This window comes from Barbus barbus (genome assembly GCF_936440315.1).
Source record: "Barbus barbus genome assembly, chromosome: 45".
In the NCBI taxonomy this organism is placed as follows: Eukaryota; Metazoa; Chordata; class Actinopteri; order Cypriniformes; family Cyprinidae; genus Barbus; species Barbus barbus.
In genome coordinates this window covers 23,261,590-23,279,956 of record NC_136723.1, presented here as the reverse complement: position 1 = coordinate 23,279,956, position 18,367 = coordinate 23,261,590, and the positions used below count along the sequence as shown (strand labels likewise).

The 18,367-nt window shown below is 33.8% G+C and overlaps 1 protein-coding gene across 2 annotated transcripts in view; it reads left to right on the top strand.

The window, feature by feature from the left end:
* camk2b2 (calcium/calmodulin-dependent protein kinase (CaM kinase) II beta 2) overlaps window positions 1–18,367 on the top strand; it is a 68,652-nt gene that overhangs the window by 10,077 nt on the left and 40,208 nt on the right. For both annotated transcript variants that reach the window (XM_079408498.1, XM_079408499.1), the window contains exons 3-7: window positions 4,383–4,442; window positions 4,631–4,685; window positions 5,980–6,045; window positions 14,765–14,837; window positions 18,237–18,339. In XM_079408498.1, coding sequence (XP_079264624.1) covers window positions 4,383–4,442; window positions 4,631–4,685; window positions 5,980–6,045; window positions 14,765–14,837; window positions 18,237–18,339 — 357 coding nt within the window. The remainder of the gene's footprint in view (window positions 1–4,382; window positions 4,443–4,630; window positions 4,686–5,979; window positions 6,046–14,764; window positions 14,838–18,236; window positions 18,340–18,367) is intronic.

Here is an 18,367-nt window from a genome sequence, read left to right as displayed (position 1 = left end):
CTATAGTCCTTAAGATACCAGCACAATAACACCCTCAGCAAAATATCGTCTAATGATCTTTATTTTAATCCCAGAACATGTTGAGATTATTTTTTTTGTTAGTATTGCACATGCCTAGTACTGACGCAAAATGATTTGCAACGGTCGCTTTGTCACTTCCAGTATAAACAGCCTCAGGCTGTTGGTTTATTTCAGTATTTTTTTTTTTTTTTTTTTGGCTAGTAGAAGTTATGAATGGCCGGTAACTTAATTTAGTAGCCAAATTGGCTTGTGAGTGAAAAAGTTAATTTCAATCCCTGATTCTGGATGAAGGAATGGTCTCTGATCTCTTGTCAGGTGTTCTCTAACCTCATCAGGCATTATAGGAGAAAACTCAGAGCTGTTAAACTGGCAAATGGAGGTTTCAAAAAGTATTGAATAAAAGGGTGCCATTAATTATGGCCAATGTGTATTAGAGAAATACAATTTCATAATGAGATTTCCCCTCATTTTAAATTCTTATTATCCAATGAAAGGTTAGATTTTTGTGAATTTCTTAAAAGATCAAAAAGTATTAACGATGCAGAATAATTTTCACAGCCTTCTTTGATCGTATTTACCAAGGGTGCCGATAATTCTGACCACGACTGTATGTCATTATGATGATAAAATCCATTGTCAAAATATGATTTGTGTATATATGTAAACATTTGTATTGGAATTTTTTTGTGCCAATGTAGAAAACTTAAAGAGAATGTTCAAAAAAAAATCTCAATGAGTATCAAATAATGTTAATAATAATAAACAGTCATAATATAGTTTTTAAGTGCCATTTTACACCTTCTATATGACTTTTAGAAGTTGACTGGGAGTTATTTTTGCAGCTGAGAAATATTTGTTTTGACAAAATAAAAGCTTGATAGTTTAACATTTGAAATGAGAAGAAATTGACAGCCATAAAAGATAGTTTTGTCATTTTTTAACAACGTTTTTTCATAAGTATTTGGTTTTTAATTTACAGTAAAGTATTACAGTACTAACAATTAAAATTTTGTTCTGCGGAAATAAAAGCTTGAAGAGAACATTAAATGTTAGTATTTTAATTTGACAGTTTTGCTGCAAAATAAAATATTTTTTTCATAAAACATGTTTATTCTACAGTAAAATATTACAAAGTAATATTTCTTATTTTTTTGAAAAAATAAAATAGTATAATGTTTGAAAATTAATAAACTAAGAATGCGATAATTTTAGTACTTAGTTTTACTGTAAAATGTGACTTGTATTTTGTTTAATAATTTATAATTATTGTTTTTATATTATTTTAAGTGATTATATAATCTCTTTTTTGACAAAATTCTGCAATCACTGCAAAATTGTGCAAAACTGCAGTCACAATTTTTGTCTGGGGGAAAAAAACCCAAATTGTGCAACCCTTATGAAATGTAAGTTGATATACATAGTTACTATACGTTTTGATGTCATTTACAAATGTATTAGAGGTACAGTAATACATCCGTTTAATAAAAAAAAAAAAAAAAAAAAAAGTTGTGGGTGTTTTTAACTAATTATCAGTGAACATCAGAGAAAGATATAAATGCTCGGTAGTTGTAGAATATGACTGTGATGTGAGTGATGTGCTTGATTACTGTAGTCTGGTGATGAAGTTGTCTCGGCAGGGTCTGATGCTCTTTGCTGAGAGGCGTTTTGTGGTGTTTGGGTGTCAGCATTCTCACAGCTTCACACCAGTCGCACGGCTCGATTCACGAGCTGTTGTGTGTGTGAGTGTGTTTGGGAGGGTTGCAGTGAGGCCACAATGATGTTCTGTAAACCGACTGTACCTTCAGTAGCGATTTAAACAATATCATGCATTTGTTATGTAATTTTATGAGGTCTGCTTATATACTAGCATTCAAAAGTCTTGGTACAGTGTATTTTTTTAAATAAATTAATACTGTTAATTTAATTTATAATGTTATAAAAGCTTTCTATTTCAGTTAAATGCATTAAAGAATACTGAACAAAAATATGAAGCAGCACAACATTGGTAATAATGTAAATAATAAATCAGCATATTAGGATCATGTGACACTGAAGAAGTAATGATGATGCTGATAATTCAGCTTTGATCACATGAATAAATTACATTTTGAAATATATAAATAGAAAATTGTTCTTTTATACTGAAATAATATTTCACAATAGCAGTGTTATTTTTATTAATATTTTTATTTATTTTTTTTATTTTAATTTTAGTCAAAGGTTTAATAATTTAGTTGTGTTTTGTTCATTTTTTTCAAATGTCTTTTTATTTATTGTAAATTATTTAAATTTGAGATATTTTAGTACTTCAAATTAACTTAAAATAAAATTTAATTATTCTTTCACAACTAGTTGAATTTATGTATTTTTACCTTTTTTTAATATATTTTATTTTATTTCAATTAAATGTTATTTTATTTTGTTTAACAAAAAAGTTATTTGTTTCTTAAATGTTTTTTAGGTTAATTTAGGTAATGATGATAACCCTGCACAATATTACTATTTTACTGTATTTTTGATCATATAAATGCAGCTTCATTTAAAAAATCTTCCCAACCTCCAACTTTTGAATGGTGCTTTTACACCCAAAACACTCCTAATTGAATTTGTTCCTGACCATTTTACACCCTCTATCATAGAAGTGGGTTTGCAGCTCAGAAGTAATGTGTGTTTTTCTAGTACATCAAAAGAAAATGTGACCAATCAAACGATAGCTGCGATCCAAACTAGTCCATTTGGGATGATGGACAGGCAGCCGTGTGTGTTTTTATCAGGACTCTGAATCGTGAAGCGCTGAAGACGATCTGTGGCCTCTCTCCCAGCTGTCCTCTTTCCCGTATGACTCATGCATGGCAGACAGCAGGCTTCCTCCGTGGGGTGTGCCGGAGCAGAGCGGTCCAGGCCTCTCGGCTGCGCACGTCTGTCTCTCTGTATCATGCAGATTCGCTCCACACTCAAGCTAGTAGAGCTTGCGTGATCTCCAGCCGCCGGTTTACAGTAGATGGTGTGGTCTGCGTGATGCTGAGGCTGACCTTTGCCGCTGTGTTTGAAGTGATGTGCTTTAAATATGCACTTTTAACTAGATCTGATGTGAGATCAGTGTGAATTGAGCAGGAACTGTTTGACTGGAGGGAAAAACAAATAGCACAAAGCTTTTACGTTTTCTTCAAAAGATGTGAAATTAATTATGAAGGTTTTTCTATTTTTAAACACAAACATTATACATCCCATCCTGTGATGACAACTTAAATGCAAGCTGTTTTCAAGATAGTGGTGTCATTTTTTTTTAACAATCATCTATGACAAAAAGGTATAAAAGCAAGATTTATGTATTAGGTTTTTTTTTTTTAATACTTCAGTTCAGCAAGGGTGTATTAAATTCAAAAGTGACATTTATAATGTTATAAAAATCTACAATTTCCACAAAAATTGTGAAGCAGCACAACCACATTTATAATAATCAGAAATGTTTCTTGAGCAGTAAATCAGTATATTATTATGATTTCAGAAGGATCATGTGACACTGAAGACTGGAGTAACGATGCTGAAAATTCAGCTTTGCATCACAGGAATAAATTACATTTTAACATATATTCAAATAGAAAATAGTTATTATAAATGATAATAATATTTCATAATTTTTCTATTAATTACTGTAGTTTTTGAGCGATTAAATGTAGCTTTGGTTAGGCTTCAGTTGTCACGATCGGACCAAACCCCTGTGCATAAAACAGTGCCAACTTACTATTTCATGTTTTTCTCTCAGAGAATTATTTACATTAGTGTGATTTTCTAACAGTCTGAATCTACTGCAGTGTTATTTTAGTATTATTGATATACTGTTGGAGTTTTTGGTAATAGATTAGATTTAGTTTTTATATTTTCTGTTTGATTTTAATTTAAGTTTTAGTAATTTTGTTGTTTTTTCTTATTTTTTCTAGTTTTTAATGGTCTGTATAGTTTTTGTTAATTAGTTTTGGTTTTAGCTATAGTATTTAGTTTGAGTAATTTTACTACTTCAGGTTAAACTAAATGAAAATAAGACATGTTGCCGAAATAGTTTTTTAATATTTTATTGTATTTTAGTTCATCTTTATTAGATTTTGTATGGTTTTGGTTTTAGTTAATGGGAATATCTCTGAAATACTTGGTAATCTGGCATATGCTGGTTTCTTAACTTGCGGTTAACTAAAGTTCATGTGAAACTGAAAGGGCTAGCATGGTTTCATAGTGACTAAACTTCCTTAAAGTTCATGAAATCCCACAAAAGGTTTGTACAAACTATTAATTGGTTAAAAAGCTTTTATTGCTCCCGTTTCTCCATTATATGACGCTTAACACAGACCCAAATCTTTTCCCAGATCACCAGAAGCTGGAACGGGAAGCCCGTATCTGCCGTCTGCTCAAGCATCCCAATATCGGTGAGTCCATTAAAGTCAGCTTCACAAATAAACCTGAACTTCTCCATTCATGATGAAATCAGTGTGAAATCCTCATTCAGGACGCAGGTGGTTTGAAATCCCATAAAACCACTCTTCGAATTGTGCTGTTTGAGTGAATGGCAAATGAAAGTATGTCATGATATTATTACTCTTTCTCTGTAATGCAGTGCGGCTCCATGACAGTATATCAGAGGAAGGCTTCCATTACCTCTTATTTGACCTGTAAGTGCTTCCATATAATATGGCGCATAATATCTCTCTCTCTGCTTTGTTATTGCTCGGTGCGCTTCAACAGACGCCCACCCACTCTACCTTCCCCTCGCATCTCTCTTCATCTCTCGCATGGCCAGTTTCCATAGCAACAGAGCCGGGCTGCCCAGCCGAAGAGAAATCCTGCAGCAGGGGTTTCCCCCCGAAGCCCCAGCGTTCTCTCTTCTAGAGGATTCCCCCATCCATACTGCTCTCGCTCTCGCTCTTGCTTATTTTTCCTGTCATACACAGCCATGCTGTCTTTAGTTTATCTTCCTTAATTGTGCTCGTTTAATAAATGCTGCGTTATTTATTTATTTATTCTTTTTTTGATACATTATTTGATACATTTGCACTTTAGTTTGCTTGCAAAGTGAAGTATGTGATCTCTGCAGTATAATTAAGGACTGCACCATTGGTTGAGCCAGTGTTGCTGTCAATCTGTTCTCATGCTGGTTTCACTTCAGGGGCGTCAACCAAACGAGACCTAACCTAGCACTGGATAAAGTACTTTTCTTATGTTAGTAATTGTAAAATAAAGTACTAAATAACAAAAATGACCTTTAATTTATTCCTGTTGGTTAAATTGCTACTTGAATTTTGTTTTATTTTACAAAAATATTTAATTAAAAATTTTAAGATTTATTTGATTATTCAAAAAAAAATCTTATTTTTTATTATATTATTAGTCTTATTAATAATTGTTTTACATTTTATTAATTTTTTATTTAATAATAGTTTATTTTTAAATATAATAGTTGAATTTCTATAATATATTAGTTATTTATTAGCTTTTTATTGTTAGTTTTATTCACATTTGTATTATTAGTTTGTTTAAAATATTTAATTTAACAGCTTTTTCATTCATTTTATTACAAATTAATAATGAATTATTTTGTTATAATGTATTTATTTAGTATTACTTTATTTTATTAATTTTATCAGTAGAATATTTGTTTTTTTGTTTGTTTTGTTGCTATATTTAATTTTATTCATATTTAATTTAATATTTAATTATTTTCAGATCATTTTAATTCATTTATTTATTTTTTGGTTTTGTTTGCGTTCTTATTTTACCTTTTATTTGACGTTTTACTTTTCTTTAATTTGCTCCTTTTCATTCCACCCATTGTTCCCAGCCATGCTGCAAATGCTTTTGCAATATAATGCAGTGTACAGCTCTGCCAGTGTAAGCACACCAAACTGAAGTTAAATAATCACAGAATAAATGTGAATATGGTACCGATATCTTCTCTCTGTCCTGTAGAGTGACGGGCGGAGAGCTGTTTGAAGACATCGTAGCCAGAGAATATTACAGTGAAGCTGATGCCAGGTAAAACAGCGTCTCCATTGTCTCCTGTCCAGACCCTCCCCATGACATTTCCCCTCCATCCTCCCATCCACACTTCTTTCTTCTTCTCTTTCACATGCATTTTAACCAGATAAACGTGTGTGTTTTGCACAGATTCTAGTATAACATGTGAGTAATAGTTTTGTCCACATCATACGAGGGTTGAGTTTTGTTTCAGAGGCTTGTTAAACGTTTGAGGCAGTGTCTCGCTGAGGCGGCAGGCGTGGGCGGCAGCGCTCTCTGTGTGTCTGCTTCTGCGGGTCCCTTTCCTCCGGTGTTCCCATCACCTTCGTTTTTTCCATTCCATCTATTCCTGTTTTCCTCTCTGCATCAGATCCTCTCACAGACACACACACACACACTGCAGTCGCCCTCAGGAGAAAAGCTTTAATCAATTTGACTGTGTGGGTACGCATGTGGGAGTGAGAGATACGGCGAGAAACAGAACGAGAGATATATACCGAGGGAGGAAACACAAGAGCTGGCGAGCGCTGAGACTACTGGAATCCATGAGCTCATCAGCCATATTCGTGGGTAGAAAGGTGTCACGAAGCCGTCAGGACGGTGAAATGTATCCGTTCCCGAGGGCCGCAGACCCTCCACCTGCCTCCACTAGAGTGATGGCTGAAAGTAGGCCTCTAATTAACACGCATAATTACGGTGTCAACTCATTCAGCGCCGCACGTGCTGCAAACTCGCATACTCGCTTTACTTGAGCTCGATCTGTTTCCATAGCACTAGAAACTAGATGTTCACACTTTCTGAAGAAAATTACTGTTTTCTTCACATTACTATGCTGTTGCTATGGTGGTTGCTAGGTGATTGCCTAAGTGAAAAAAAAAAGTCTCTGCCATTTAATTGTTTACAAGTCTGATCAATCACTTTAGAGAACATGATTCAGGGCTCAACAATGAAATTAAAAAATATATATCACTATTTAATTATAGCTAAGTTTATTTAAATACATTTAGATAAATATACACTGCTGTTAAAAAATACATATTATTTGATAAAAAATACAGTAAAAATTGTGAAATATTTTTACAATTTAAAAGAGCCGTTTTCTATTTGAATATATTTTTAAATTACATTTTAAAATATATTCAAATATATATTTATTTATTTATTTATTTATTTATTTATATTTGGTACATATATCAATAAAGATAAACGTTTTGTAATACTATAAAGTCTTTATTGTGTATGTCTTCCCTGTTAATGTTAATTTAATTCATCCTTGCTGATTTAATTTGTTTATTTATTAATTTCTAAACCCAAATGTATTATATTGTGTTTTTATTTTTTTTATATTAAATATAAAATATATATTGATGTTTTATATAATATGTATTCATTATTTGACATTTCAAAATGATTATTATTTCAATATGTATTTTTTTCAAAATGAAAACTTGCTACTAGCTGGAAATATTCAGCTGTAATGTAACTAATAAAAATGTTAATTAATGAACAAATGACTGATACATTTGTAATTATCAATACTTTCTTGCTAATTCTTCTGAAGTTTTTTTTTTTTTTTTTCATTTTTGCTATTGGCAACAAAACTGGAGATTTCATGACAGAAAACCAAACATTTGCATGATAAATCAGTAAATGTAAGATTTCCGGTAGCACTGGCTGGTTTTGTTTAGTAGCAGTGGCTGACAGTAGCACTAAATGTGCTGTACAAGTGACTTTTGTCGCAGCTGGCCCTAAATGCTCTCACGCTGTTTCCAGGTCAGACTCAGCAGGCCATCTTTATTGTTGAGCCCGTATTAGATATGTGTTCAAAATACTGATAGCATCTCAGAATCTGCCGTACTCTCTCTCAAACAGCCAGACACACACACACACACGGATCAATTCCATATCTTCAGCTCTACTCCTTTTGATTCATCCACCCTTCGCTCCTTTTCTCCATCCCACGTGTGATCGGCAGCGCCCTCACAGGAAATGATGCGTCCCGCCCGGCTGTGCTGCTATTGTTCTGCGTGGTGTAACATCAGGGCTTTCACCTTTATCACTCGTCTCATTTCATCACCCTCTTATCAAACAGTCTCTCTTATCTGGGTTGTTCCTTTCCCGCGCTCATCTCCCCGTGACTAACTCACCTCCTCCGTCACGCCTCTCTCATCCTTCCTTTTTCTTTTTCTTTCCTTTCTGTCCTCTCCTCTCTCGCTTGTCTTTGCAGTCATTGTATCCATCAGATTCTAGAGAGTGTCAATCACATTCACCATCATGACATAGTGCACAGGGACCTGAAGGTCAGTATGGGAAGTGCACTGGCCCACTGCATGTGTCATGTGACTCTTGCCTGTTTCGAGCCGCCCATGTCTCTGTCTTGAACTGTACGTCTGGGATTTTTGGTGTGTTTCTGCACTCGATGGCTGTTTTCACACTCGGTTTGATTGTTTGGTCTGAACCCGAGTTCGATTCCCTGCAGGTTTCTTTTCACATTATTTTATTTGGCTACAATTTGCAGAGGATTTGCATACTTAACCCTATAACACCTACTGTATCATATTTGAGACAAATTTCTAAGGCCTTCAAATTATTAACAGGATTTAAATATCATCTTACTAAGAGATATAATTGGGAGATATTGAGTGACAACTGATATTTATATGCATTTTATGTAAATATCTGCTATACTGTTACAAATATCTCATTGGTTTACATTACAAGTTATCAGAATTTCATCAGGACATATAAATATCAGCAACTGCACCATGTTTCATATTTTTGCTCAGTTGGGGCCTCTGACTAGAACTGAGGTGTTTTTTCCTGCTTTTTTCCTCCATTTTTTCAAACTAATTGAGCCATAATAGCTTTATGTATAAAATATGATACTCAATAAAAAAGCATTTGTAGCAATAGCCAAAAATATATTGTATGGGTCAAAATGATCAATTTTTCTTTTATGCCAAACTCATTAGGATATTAAGTAAAGATCATGATATTTTGTAAATTTCCTACCGTAAATATAAAAAAGCTTAATTTTTGATTAGTAATATGCATTGCTAAGAACTTCATTTGGACAACTTTAAAGGAGATTTTCTCAATATTTAGATTTTTTTTTTGCTCAGATTCCAGATTTTCAAATAGTTGTATCTCGGCCAAATTCTGTCTAATCCTAACAAACCATACATCAATGGAAAGATTATTTGTGACCCTGGACCACAAAACCAGTCATAAGTGTCAATTTTTCAAAATTGAGATTTCTACATCATCTGAAAGCTGAATAAATAAGCTATGATGGGACAATATTTGGCCGAGATACAACTATTTGAAAATCTGGAATCTGAGGGTGCAAAAAAAAATTTCTTTACTTAATTTTTCTTTACTTGTGTATGTATTTTTTTCAAATTATTATAACACATATCAGGCTTTACAGAGGTAATGCAAGTGCTATTATGAACACTAGCTGTGTTTTATACCATTTTAGCTAGAAAACAGTGTAGGAGAAGACCTTAAATTGAAGGCATGTTTTTTGTTGCCTTAGTTTTACTACTAAATCTTAAAGTGCACAGGGCATTGAGGATGAATTGCGAGAGATGAGAAGCATGCGAGTAGTTTGGCCTGAATTCCTCCACAGGTCCGTTTACGTGTTATTTGGCTCTGATTCAGTGTCTCGGAGCAGTTTTTAAGTGTGTAGTGTTAGCTAGAGCTTCCAGTGTCTTTTTATTATGTTTTATTATAATATGTTCATAATATAGTGAAAGTCAGTGGAATCTGACCCAAATTTTGACCCAAACCAGAGATATTTTAGTGTTATTTATATACAAGTATAGTATTTATAATATTTTAAATTAGCTTTAATTTTTGTTTCAGTTTTCATTTTTTTGGTTGTGTAACTTCTATTATTTTTTAATTATTTATTTATTTATTGTATTTTAATTATTTTTGTTCTAATTATTATAATATAGCTTTAATTAGTTTTCGTTTTTGTAATTTTACTTCAACTTAAGTTAATTGCCAAGACAAAATTTCTAATTTAATTTGTTTCATTTAATATTCATATTTTATTTCATTCAGTGTTCGACTTGCTGACAGAGGAAAAATAGTCAGTGGCTACTTTTTTTGACTTTGCTCAGGAGACGTCTCATTTATTTGATTTAACCATCAACTTTGTCTCAGGTTGTCCTCTTAAAATACTAGTAAGAGGGTAGTGCTATAAAATTAATATTAATAGCCTAAATCAGATCATTTGGTCATGCCAGAATTTGGTGTTTGAGTTCATATTGAGATTACAGGCTCAAAATCTATTTGCTCTCAATTTAATAATATTTTATTTCAGCTTTATTTCAATGACTGAAAATGGTAAGATTTTAGTCTTAATTAACAAAATCAGGTTTAATTTTTGGGTGAACTGTCCCATTAAGGTACTATTAGGCACCCTTTTGGGATAGATGAGGTATATTTAAGGGTTGTGCCCCATTGACCAAACCAGCCAAATTGTGTGGTCAGATGAACTCGGGTCGGCACCAGACACTCTATTGAGAAAACAGCCGACCTGCTCCTTCTGCACTGAGAGTATCTGCTTACCCTCTCTGTCTTCTGCTCTCTCTGTTGTTTCAAAACAGTGTCATTTATCTGTGCAATTGGGTAATTCTCGGGTGCGTGTAATGCATTGTTTCAGTCAAGCCTCGCATTGAGGATGACAGAGTGCTGCTGTTTTGTTTAATAGTCACTTGAGTGAAGGGCTCTTTCAGAGTCTTGCAGCTCATTGCGGTCTTGATTTAAAAGCTCAAATAAAGCTGCTGACTGTTTCTGTTCTGTTCGCCCACACGTCAACCAGACCTCCATGCTCTTTGAAGGGGGAATCATGATAAAATGGGAGGTTGCGCCCATGACCTGCTGTTGATGGATTTGATAGGCCTGGCCTCTCTAGTTAATGGTGGAGAAAAAGTAGTCCGTTGCACTTTTATTGGCTGCATACACACTGTTGAGTTTCAGGAGTGACACTGCGTTTAAATACGAGAATGAATCCCCTAAATTACAGATGATTGACACCATGGTGACCATAGAAACATTTATCTGCTATTTTTAACCAAAGTAATGTTACATAAATATTTGGAAGGTAATAATTTGTAATATTTGAAGGGTTGCCATGTCCACTTAATATCATAAGCGACACTTATTAAGCATCTTTTGGCTTATTGTTTGGGCTTGGCTCATAATGCGATCCATTTTATGAAGTTAATAATATAGGCAGGTGCAGGTTGTGATATTTTGGTATGTGGCTTATTTCCACAATAACACGTTTGGAAGTTGCTTATGTGGCTTGTTCTTATTTGCTAGCAACACTGAGTCAAGTACCTAATTTCCTGTGGGTTATTCCCAAATTTCTGTAATGTGGTTGTTACTACTTGAATTATTCGGGAGTTAATTTGGTTGTTGAATGCGGTTGTCACTTCTGTAAATGACTGAACAGGATTAAGCACTAAAAGGTGAACGGAGTTTAGCTGCAGTGTGTACGTGGCCATTGTTTAGGAGGCTTAATTGAGTTCGAAGGAAGAATCATTTGATATTTGAGTTCATACCGAAACTCAAAATGAGCTGTTTATTAAATCTCATTGCTGTCTAGGAGAAACAATTGGGGTCATATGCTCTGAAAACCATTATAATACAATATTGTATGTTTTAGATTGAGTTTTTGGATGTGTAAAATAGATGATCATATGTTAAGGATTTGTTAGGATCTCAGAGTGAGCCATTTCTGCAGCTTGGCTTTAACAAATGCTCTGGAAGTTACTTTTTGTTAACTCTTCTATCTCAAAAGATGAAGAAAAATCAGATTCTCTATGCTATAATGACTTTAAAGAGATCCCATTTGTGATTTTGTCTTTCTCACAGAAGCTTTGTACGTTATATTAGTGAACCAAACAGTGTTAGTCTAGGGGCTCTTCAGCCGGCCGCCTGTGGGCCAAATCAGCCATCAGTCATTTTTATTGCCCTCTGATTGATATTGATGAAATTGCTGTGCGACCAGAGACGAGTTCAGGGCTCTGTGGTCGTATTTGGAGCAGAGCTGGAGGTTAAGTCTATGGTTCAGACAGGAGCATCATTTTTGATTGCATCCATTAAAGGAAATGTGACATATTGGGTAAAGAGACATTGATGATGAAACTAAACCTTCAAAGGAAAAATGACAGAAAAGTTAGTTGAACAGAAGGTCAAGTTATAATAAAATGAAATCTGTTCAAATGTCTGAAAATCACACTTGCTCTAGTGTTTGCAGGGAAAATAGAAAGACTTTTTTTCTCATTTTTTTAAGATGGATGGATGGATAGAGAGATAGATGTAAGTTTGTTGTTAAAACATGCTAGATTAACATTAAACATGTTAGAATCATCTAATACATGTTAGCCATGTGTTAAAACATGTTAGATAACCAACTAAAAAACATGCTAATTTATGTTAGCATAGTGTTACACCTAAGTTAATTTGTGTTAAACATGCTCAAATGTTAAAATATGTTGCATAGTGTTAAAAACATGCTAATTCACATTAGAAACATGCTTATAGATGTTAGTAATTGTGTCAAATCATACTAGAAACTAGCTAAATCATGTTAGCAACATGTTAATTCACGTTAGCATAGTGTTACTACATTTTGGGAGCATGCTAATTCATATCAACAAAATGTTAGAATATTAGCAACATGTTAAAAGATGTTAGCGATGTGTTAAATCATGCTAATGCATGTTAGCAACATGTCAACCATGTTAGAAACATGTTAGCATGCTAAAAGATGTTAGCGATGTGCTAAATCATGCTAGCAACTTGTTAAATCATCATAGCAAAATGTTAAAATAAGTTAGCGATTTGCCAAAACATGTTAGCAATTTGTTAAACATGCTAGCAAGCATTAACAGATGCTAGCAATGTACTAAATCATGTTAAAACATGTTAGTAACATTTTATGAGGAACTTTTTCAAAGTATTTGTAAACTTACAGAACCTGACTTTGACTGATGAGAAAATGTGATGTTGGCTTGACAGTTTTTTTAAGGAAAACAAGGATAGATTTTTAAATCCGATTATTTTTATGAAAGTAAACACATTATTAAGGGTGTTTAGTTTAGTTTTTAATGACGTCCAGATCTAGTAATGACTCTGAAAAGTGTTCGTCCACCTTCATTTTGGCCCCCTAAACAAGGTAGTTGAAAAGTCGTAGAGTGGAAGAACTAGAAAACAGCTTTGTGTGTTCCAGTTTTACAACATGTACACACACACACACACACACACACATACACACACACACACACACGCTCACTCTCAGTAAATCAGCAGCACACGCCTACACAGGCTGACTCACGCCGTCCACCTCCCTCTTCTCACACACCGGTACATTTCCTCCAGACTATCTCACCACACAACTGCCAAAAAACACACTCCAGTCCGCTGCAGCGCCGCAGCCTTTCCAGGGCCGCCTGCCAGTCTTACCTCTCTTCTTTCACGTCTCTGGCTCAGTCTCTGTCTCTCCTGATGCTCGCTCTCGTCGTGGGTGGTTTTTAAGTGTGTAGTGTTAGCTAGAGCTTCCGGTGTCAGTAAAACAGGGTTTCGGTACGCAGGAAAACCTGTCTGCTGTTTCAAAAGACGTCACATGAACACTTCTACGGACTGAAAAGAGTTTATAGCATCACGGAGTCTCTCTTTACCTGTAAAGGGTCTCTGTTTTGGGTGATGGTGACGGTTGTCTTTCTCAAGTCCCAAGTTACTTATCTTATTTTTGAATGTGTTTGAATGCTAACCCTTTAGTTTTCTTTGCAGATAAAATAAATCCAAGAGTGAATCATGAAATATGTCTACGTCATATTTTACTCTAGAATCAAAAGAAAGAATTAATTAGTCAAACTTTGACCACTTGATTACGACAGATTAACTTAGGGGATAAAATATGCTTTATTATCATGAAAATATTGTCTCACAAAAAAAACAATTTTTTTAAATATTCAGAAAAAAAAATTAATTTCTCAAATAAATATCAAGTTAATTATTTTTCCCTTTTGATTTGGGGGTTAAATTTTACAATTTGGGGTATAATATGTATTTTTATCATGAAAATAATGTTAATTTAATTTATAAAATAAATAAATTAAATAGTTTCTTTTAATTTGGGGATTAAATTTGGTTTAAAATGATGTAGGAAGATTCATCGTATATATAAAACACTGCTAAATTATAAGATAATTCGGGAGGTAAAATGTTGTCATGAAATTTAAATCTTAAAATACAACTAAATATATATATATATATACATATATATATATATATATATATATATATATATATATATATATATATATATATATATATATATATATATATATATATATATATATATATATATAATTTTTTTTTTTTTTTTTTTTTTTTTTTTTTATTAATTGTATTTATTTTTAATTATTTATTTTCTTTCTTTTGATTTGAGGTTGAAATTTGATGTGGACATGATGTAGGGAGATTAATTCTGTAGATAAAACTCTTTTATGAAAATTTACAAGACAATTTTTTGGAAGAGCGAGTCACTTAAAATATTTTATTATGCTTGGCATCAATCTTTGACATTAATCCAGTAGGAAGATTATGGTTATGGTTGAATTATTAGTAGCTCCCTGTGATCGGCCTGCATTTCCTGCCTGTGCCTGTGCACGAGAGAATGGCATTGCTCAGACTAACTGGTGTTTGCATGCAGTCACTGCATCCAGCAGATCCTGGAGGCGGTGCTTCATTGCCATCAAATGGGCGTTGTGCACCGAGATCTCAAGGTGAGTGACGGGTGATTCGTTCATCTGTGCGTGTGTCGTGCATGCTTTTGTGTACAAATATGCTATGTGTGATGTGCAATTGTGATGAGATTCGGATGATGAGATGGTTAATATTCAGTAGGGGGCGTGGCTTAAAAAGATAGGCATCCCTAAAACTGAAAAGTGTCATTTACTCACCCTCATGTCGTTCAAAACTGTATGGATTTCTTTCTTCTGCTGAACACAGGTAGAGATGTTGTGAAGATTTTGAGAGTTTGTGGTACCCGTTGACGCCCATACTATGGAAGTCAATAGGGAGTAGCAACTGTTTGGTTATTTGCATTCTTCAAAATTTCATCTTTTCTTAAGCAACTCATACCGGTTGTACAACATGAGGGTGAACAAATGATGTCAGAATTTTCATTTTTGGGTGAACTGTCTCTTTAATGCTCACGATCTGATTTGGCATGACATTTTGTGTGCATGGATGTCTATGTCTGGCATAAAAGTTATTATTTATTGTTGATTTTATGTCAATTTATATGTGATTTGTTTAAAGACACTGAACTAGAATGGAATCACTTTCACCAGTTTAATTCAATATGATCAGGAATATCTATAAATACAGTAAATAGGGTCAGTTTTGATTTCATGTTGCTGCTTTTTGCAATCCTGCTTCAGATTAGAAGTCGCTTCTTATATTTGAAAGAATCAGGTTATGCAAATCTGAGTCTGGATGCGTTTCCAGCGTCGTTTTCCCCGGATGCGGCTCAAGGTCGTTGAGCATATCGCACCATCCTACCGATACTCAATCAGAACACTTATCAAACCATGTGCCCGAAACGTCAAGATGCCATCTGAGCTCCGCGAATAGCACCAGCAGATGGCAACGGCGGCTGAGCGTCAGAACACAGACACCGTTCGTCCCTTTTCAGAGCTGCATCTGTAGCGCGATGAGGACGACAGGAAGAAGGAGATCAGAGATTGAGACTGAATAAGTTTCCCATGATTCTTTGCTCCTCTGGACCCAATTTCCCACCTGGCTCAACTTCCACCAGAGCAGAGGGAAGATAACCTACTTAATAACAGCACACTCATGCTGAACATTACGTGGAGGTGTGAATGTGTGTGTTAAGTGGGATGATGTATTATTAACCCATTATGTCAAAATGAGTGACAGTAGGTTATGTGAAAAAATGAAATCAAAATTGACTCTGATTTCTTGATAACTTTGGTTAAATGTTCCGTTTAATTTTTTATGCAGGTTCAAAAGTTTGGGGTCTATAAGATTTTTTGTTTTTGTAAGAAGTTTCTTCTGCTCACCAAGGATGCATTTATTTAATCAAAAACACAGTAAAAACAGTAATGTTGTGAAATATTATTACAATTTAAAATGGATGTTTTCTATGTGAAAATGTGATTCCTGTGATGCAAAGCTGCATTTTCAGGATCATTACTCCAGTCTTCAGTGTCACATGATCCTTCAGAAATCAGTATAATATGCTGATTTGATGCTCAGTAAACATCTGTTGTTATTATCAGTGTTGAAAATGTTGTGCTGCTTCATAGAAACAGTGATGCATTTTTTTTCAGGATTCTTTGATGAATAAAAAGTAAAAAAAACAGCATTTATTTGAAATCTTTTGTAACATAAAGGTCAATTCTGATCAATTCAGTGCATTCTTGCTTAATAAAAAAGCTTTAATTTATTTAAAAAAATCTTAATGACCCCAACTTTTTAATGGTCTTATATGTCCATGTTTCTTTTTTTATGATCAACATGAAATCAAAATCAACCCTAGTGTCTGTCTTGATATCTTTGGTTGAATGTTGTCAGTGTTGTGTGTAAATGTCTGTGGCGGTAAATTGTTGTGTGAATGCCGTTTCATGTTTCATGAAAAACGAAGCTAATTTCCCAGAATTCTTTATCAGACATCAGTGGGATCACTGAGAGCCCGTCCTGTCAATCAAATTGACTGTGTTCAGCTAAAGCTGATCCAGTCCGGTCTCAGAGGAAGGTGCTGTAGGGAACACTGGGATTGAATGACAGGAAAAGAACAACTCTTCAAGATGAATAACACTTTTCTGCGTAATGCTACTATATCCTGTATTAATTAACTTTAGGTGGATAGCAAGCTAATGTAACATTACCTAGAGCCATAACAAATATTTGCACACACAGGTGTGTAAAATCAGTGGGTCTCAACCTTTTTGACCAAAAAATATTCCGTTTATAGGTGAAAATATTTATGGTACTTCTGCTATAATGACAAAGCTACTTGTTTCGAAGTAGCTTACTACTTTTATGTATTTATTTATTTATTTTTGCATAGTGTTATTTTATTAAAATTGGGAAATAAATCATTCAAATTTAAATAATAAACATCCATAATTATAAAAGTGCTGTTCACACTCTTAATGAGAGATGAATTTATGTGACTCTTCCAATCATTTATGATTACAAGTTATGGTTAATTTTAATGTAATTTCTCATCAAGTTTTACATAATAAATTATATTAGGTCTTGACATGAGTATATTTAAATATTTATATTTCCATGATTTTATACATTTCCAAATCTTTTAGAAGTCTAGAAATTGCATTTTTAAAACAACCCTCATATATCCAGGTTTTTCAAGACCATGGGATTTCTTTAAAAATACAATTAAAATGGTAGTTGTTGGGAACAAATAAAATTAAGAATATATATATATTAATTATTGTAAAGTGTTGTAACTAGTGTTGTCATTAAATAAACTAAAAGTTAAACTATTATAACATTTTTGTTAATTCAAATAAAACTGAAATATAAATATTAGATATAAAGAAAACATTTTGTTAAAGCACAAAAAATTACTAACTGTGTATAAATAACAACCAAAACAAAACTAAAACTAATGGCTGAAATACAAATAAAAGTAATCGTAATATTAATGGTAATAATAGTAATAATAGCATAAAAAAAAGTCAAAAGCACATAACAATGATCAAATTTAACCATAATTTTTATGAAAAAAAAATATAATAGTGTACAAATAATACTAAAATAACACTGGTCCCAGAGACTTGATTGAGAGCCAATGGCTTGGTATCATTTGTCTTCTGTATTTTGGTTGTTAGATGTTTTTCTTGCCAATTGGACACCTGTAATGCTAACCGTAGCCATTTTATTTCCGAGAATCAACCATTGGTCCATTTGGATGATCAAAAGTCGTAGATATCAAGCTCACATATAGGAAATGCACTTCTAGCGAGCTCTACCGCGGCCCAGCACAGCTTATATTTTGGGAGTTGATTCTGTTTGTATGCTGTATCTGTTGTGCAGCTGTGGTTGTATGTTATGTGTTCGGTGTTAAAAGGAGACATGTATCAGATTTTGGTTCAGCAGTAATATGAGTGCGTCCCTGATCTCCCCCCCAGCCGGAGAACCTGCTCTTGGCCAGTAAATGCAAGAATGCCGCCGTCAAGTTGGCCGACTTTGGCCTGGCCATTGAAGTGCAAGGGGACCAGCAGGCCTGGTTTGGTACGTGTCCGGTTTGAACTCTCCCAAA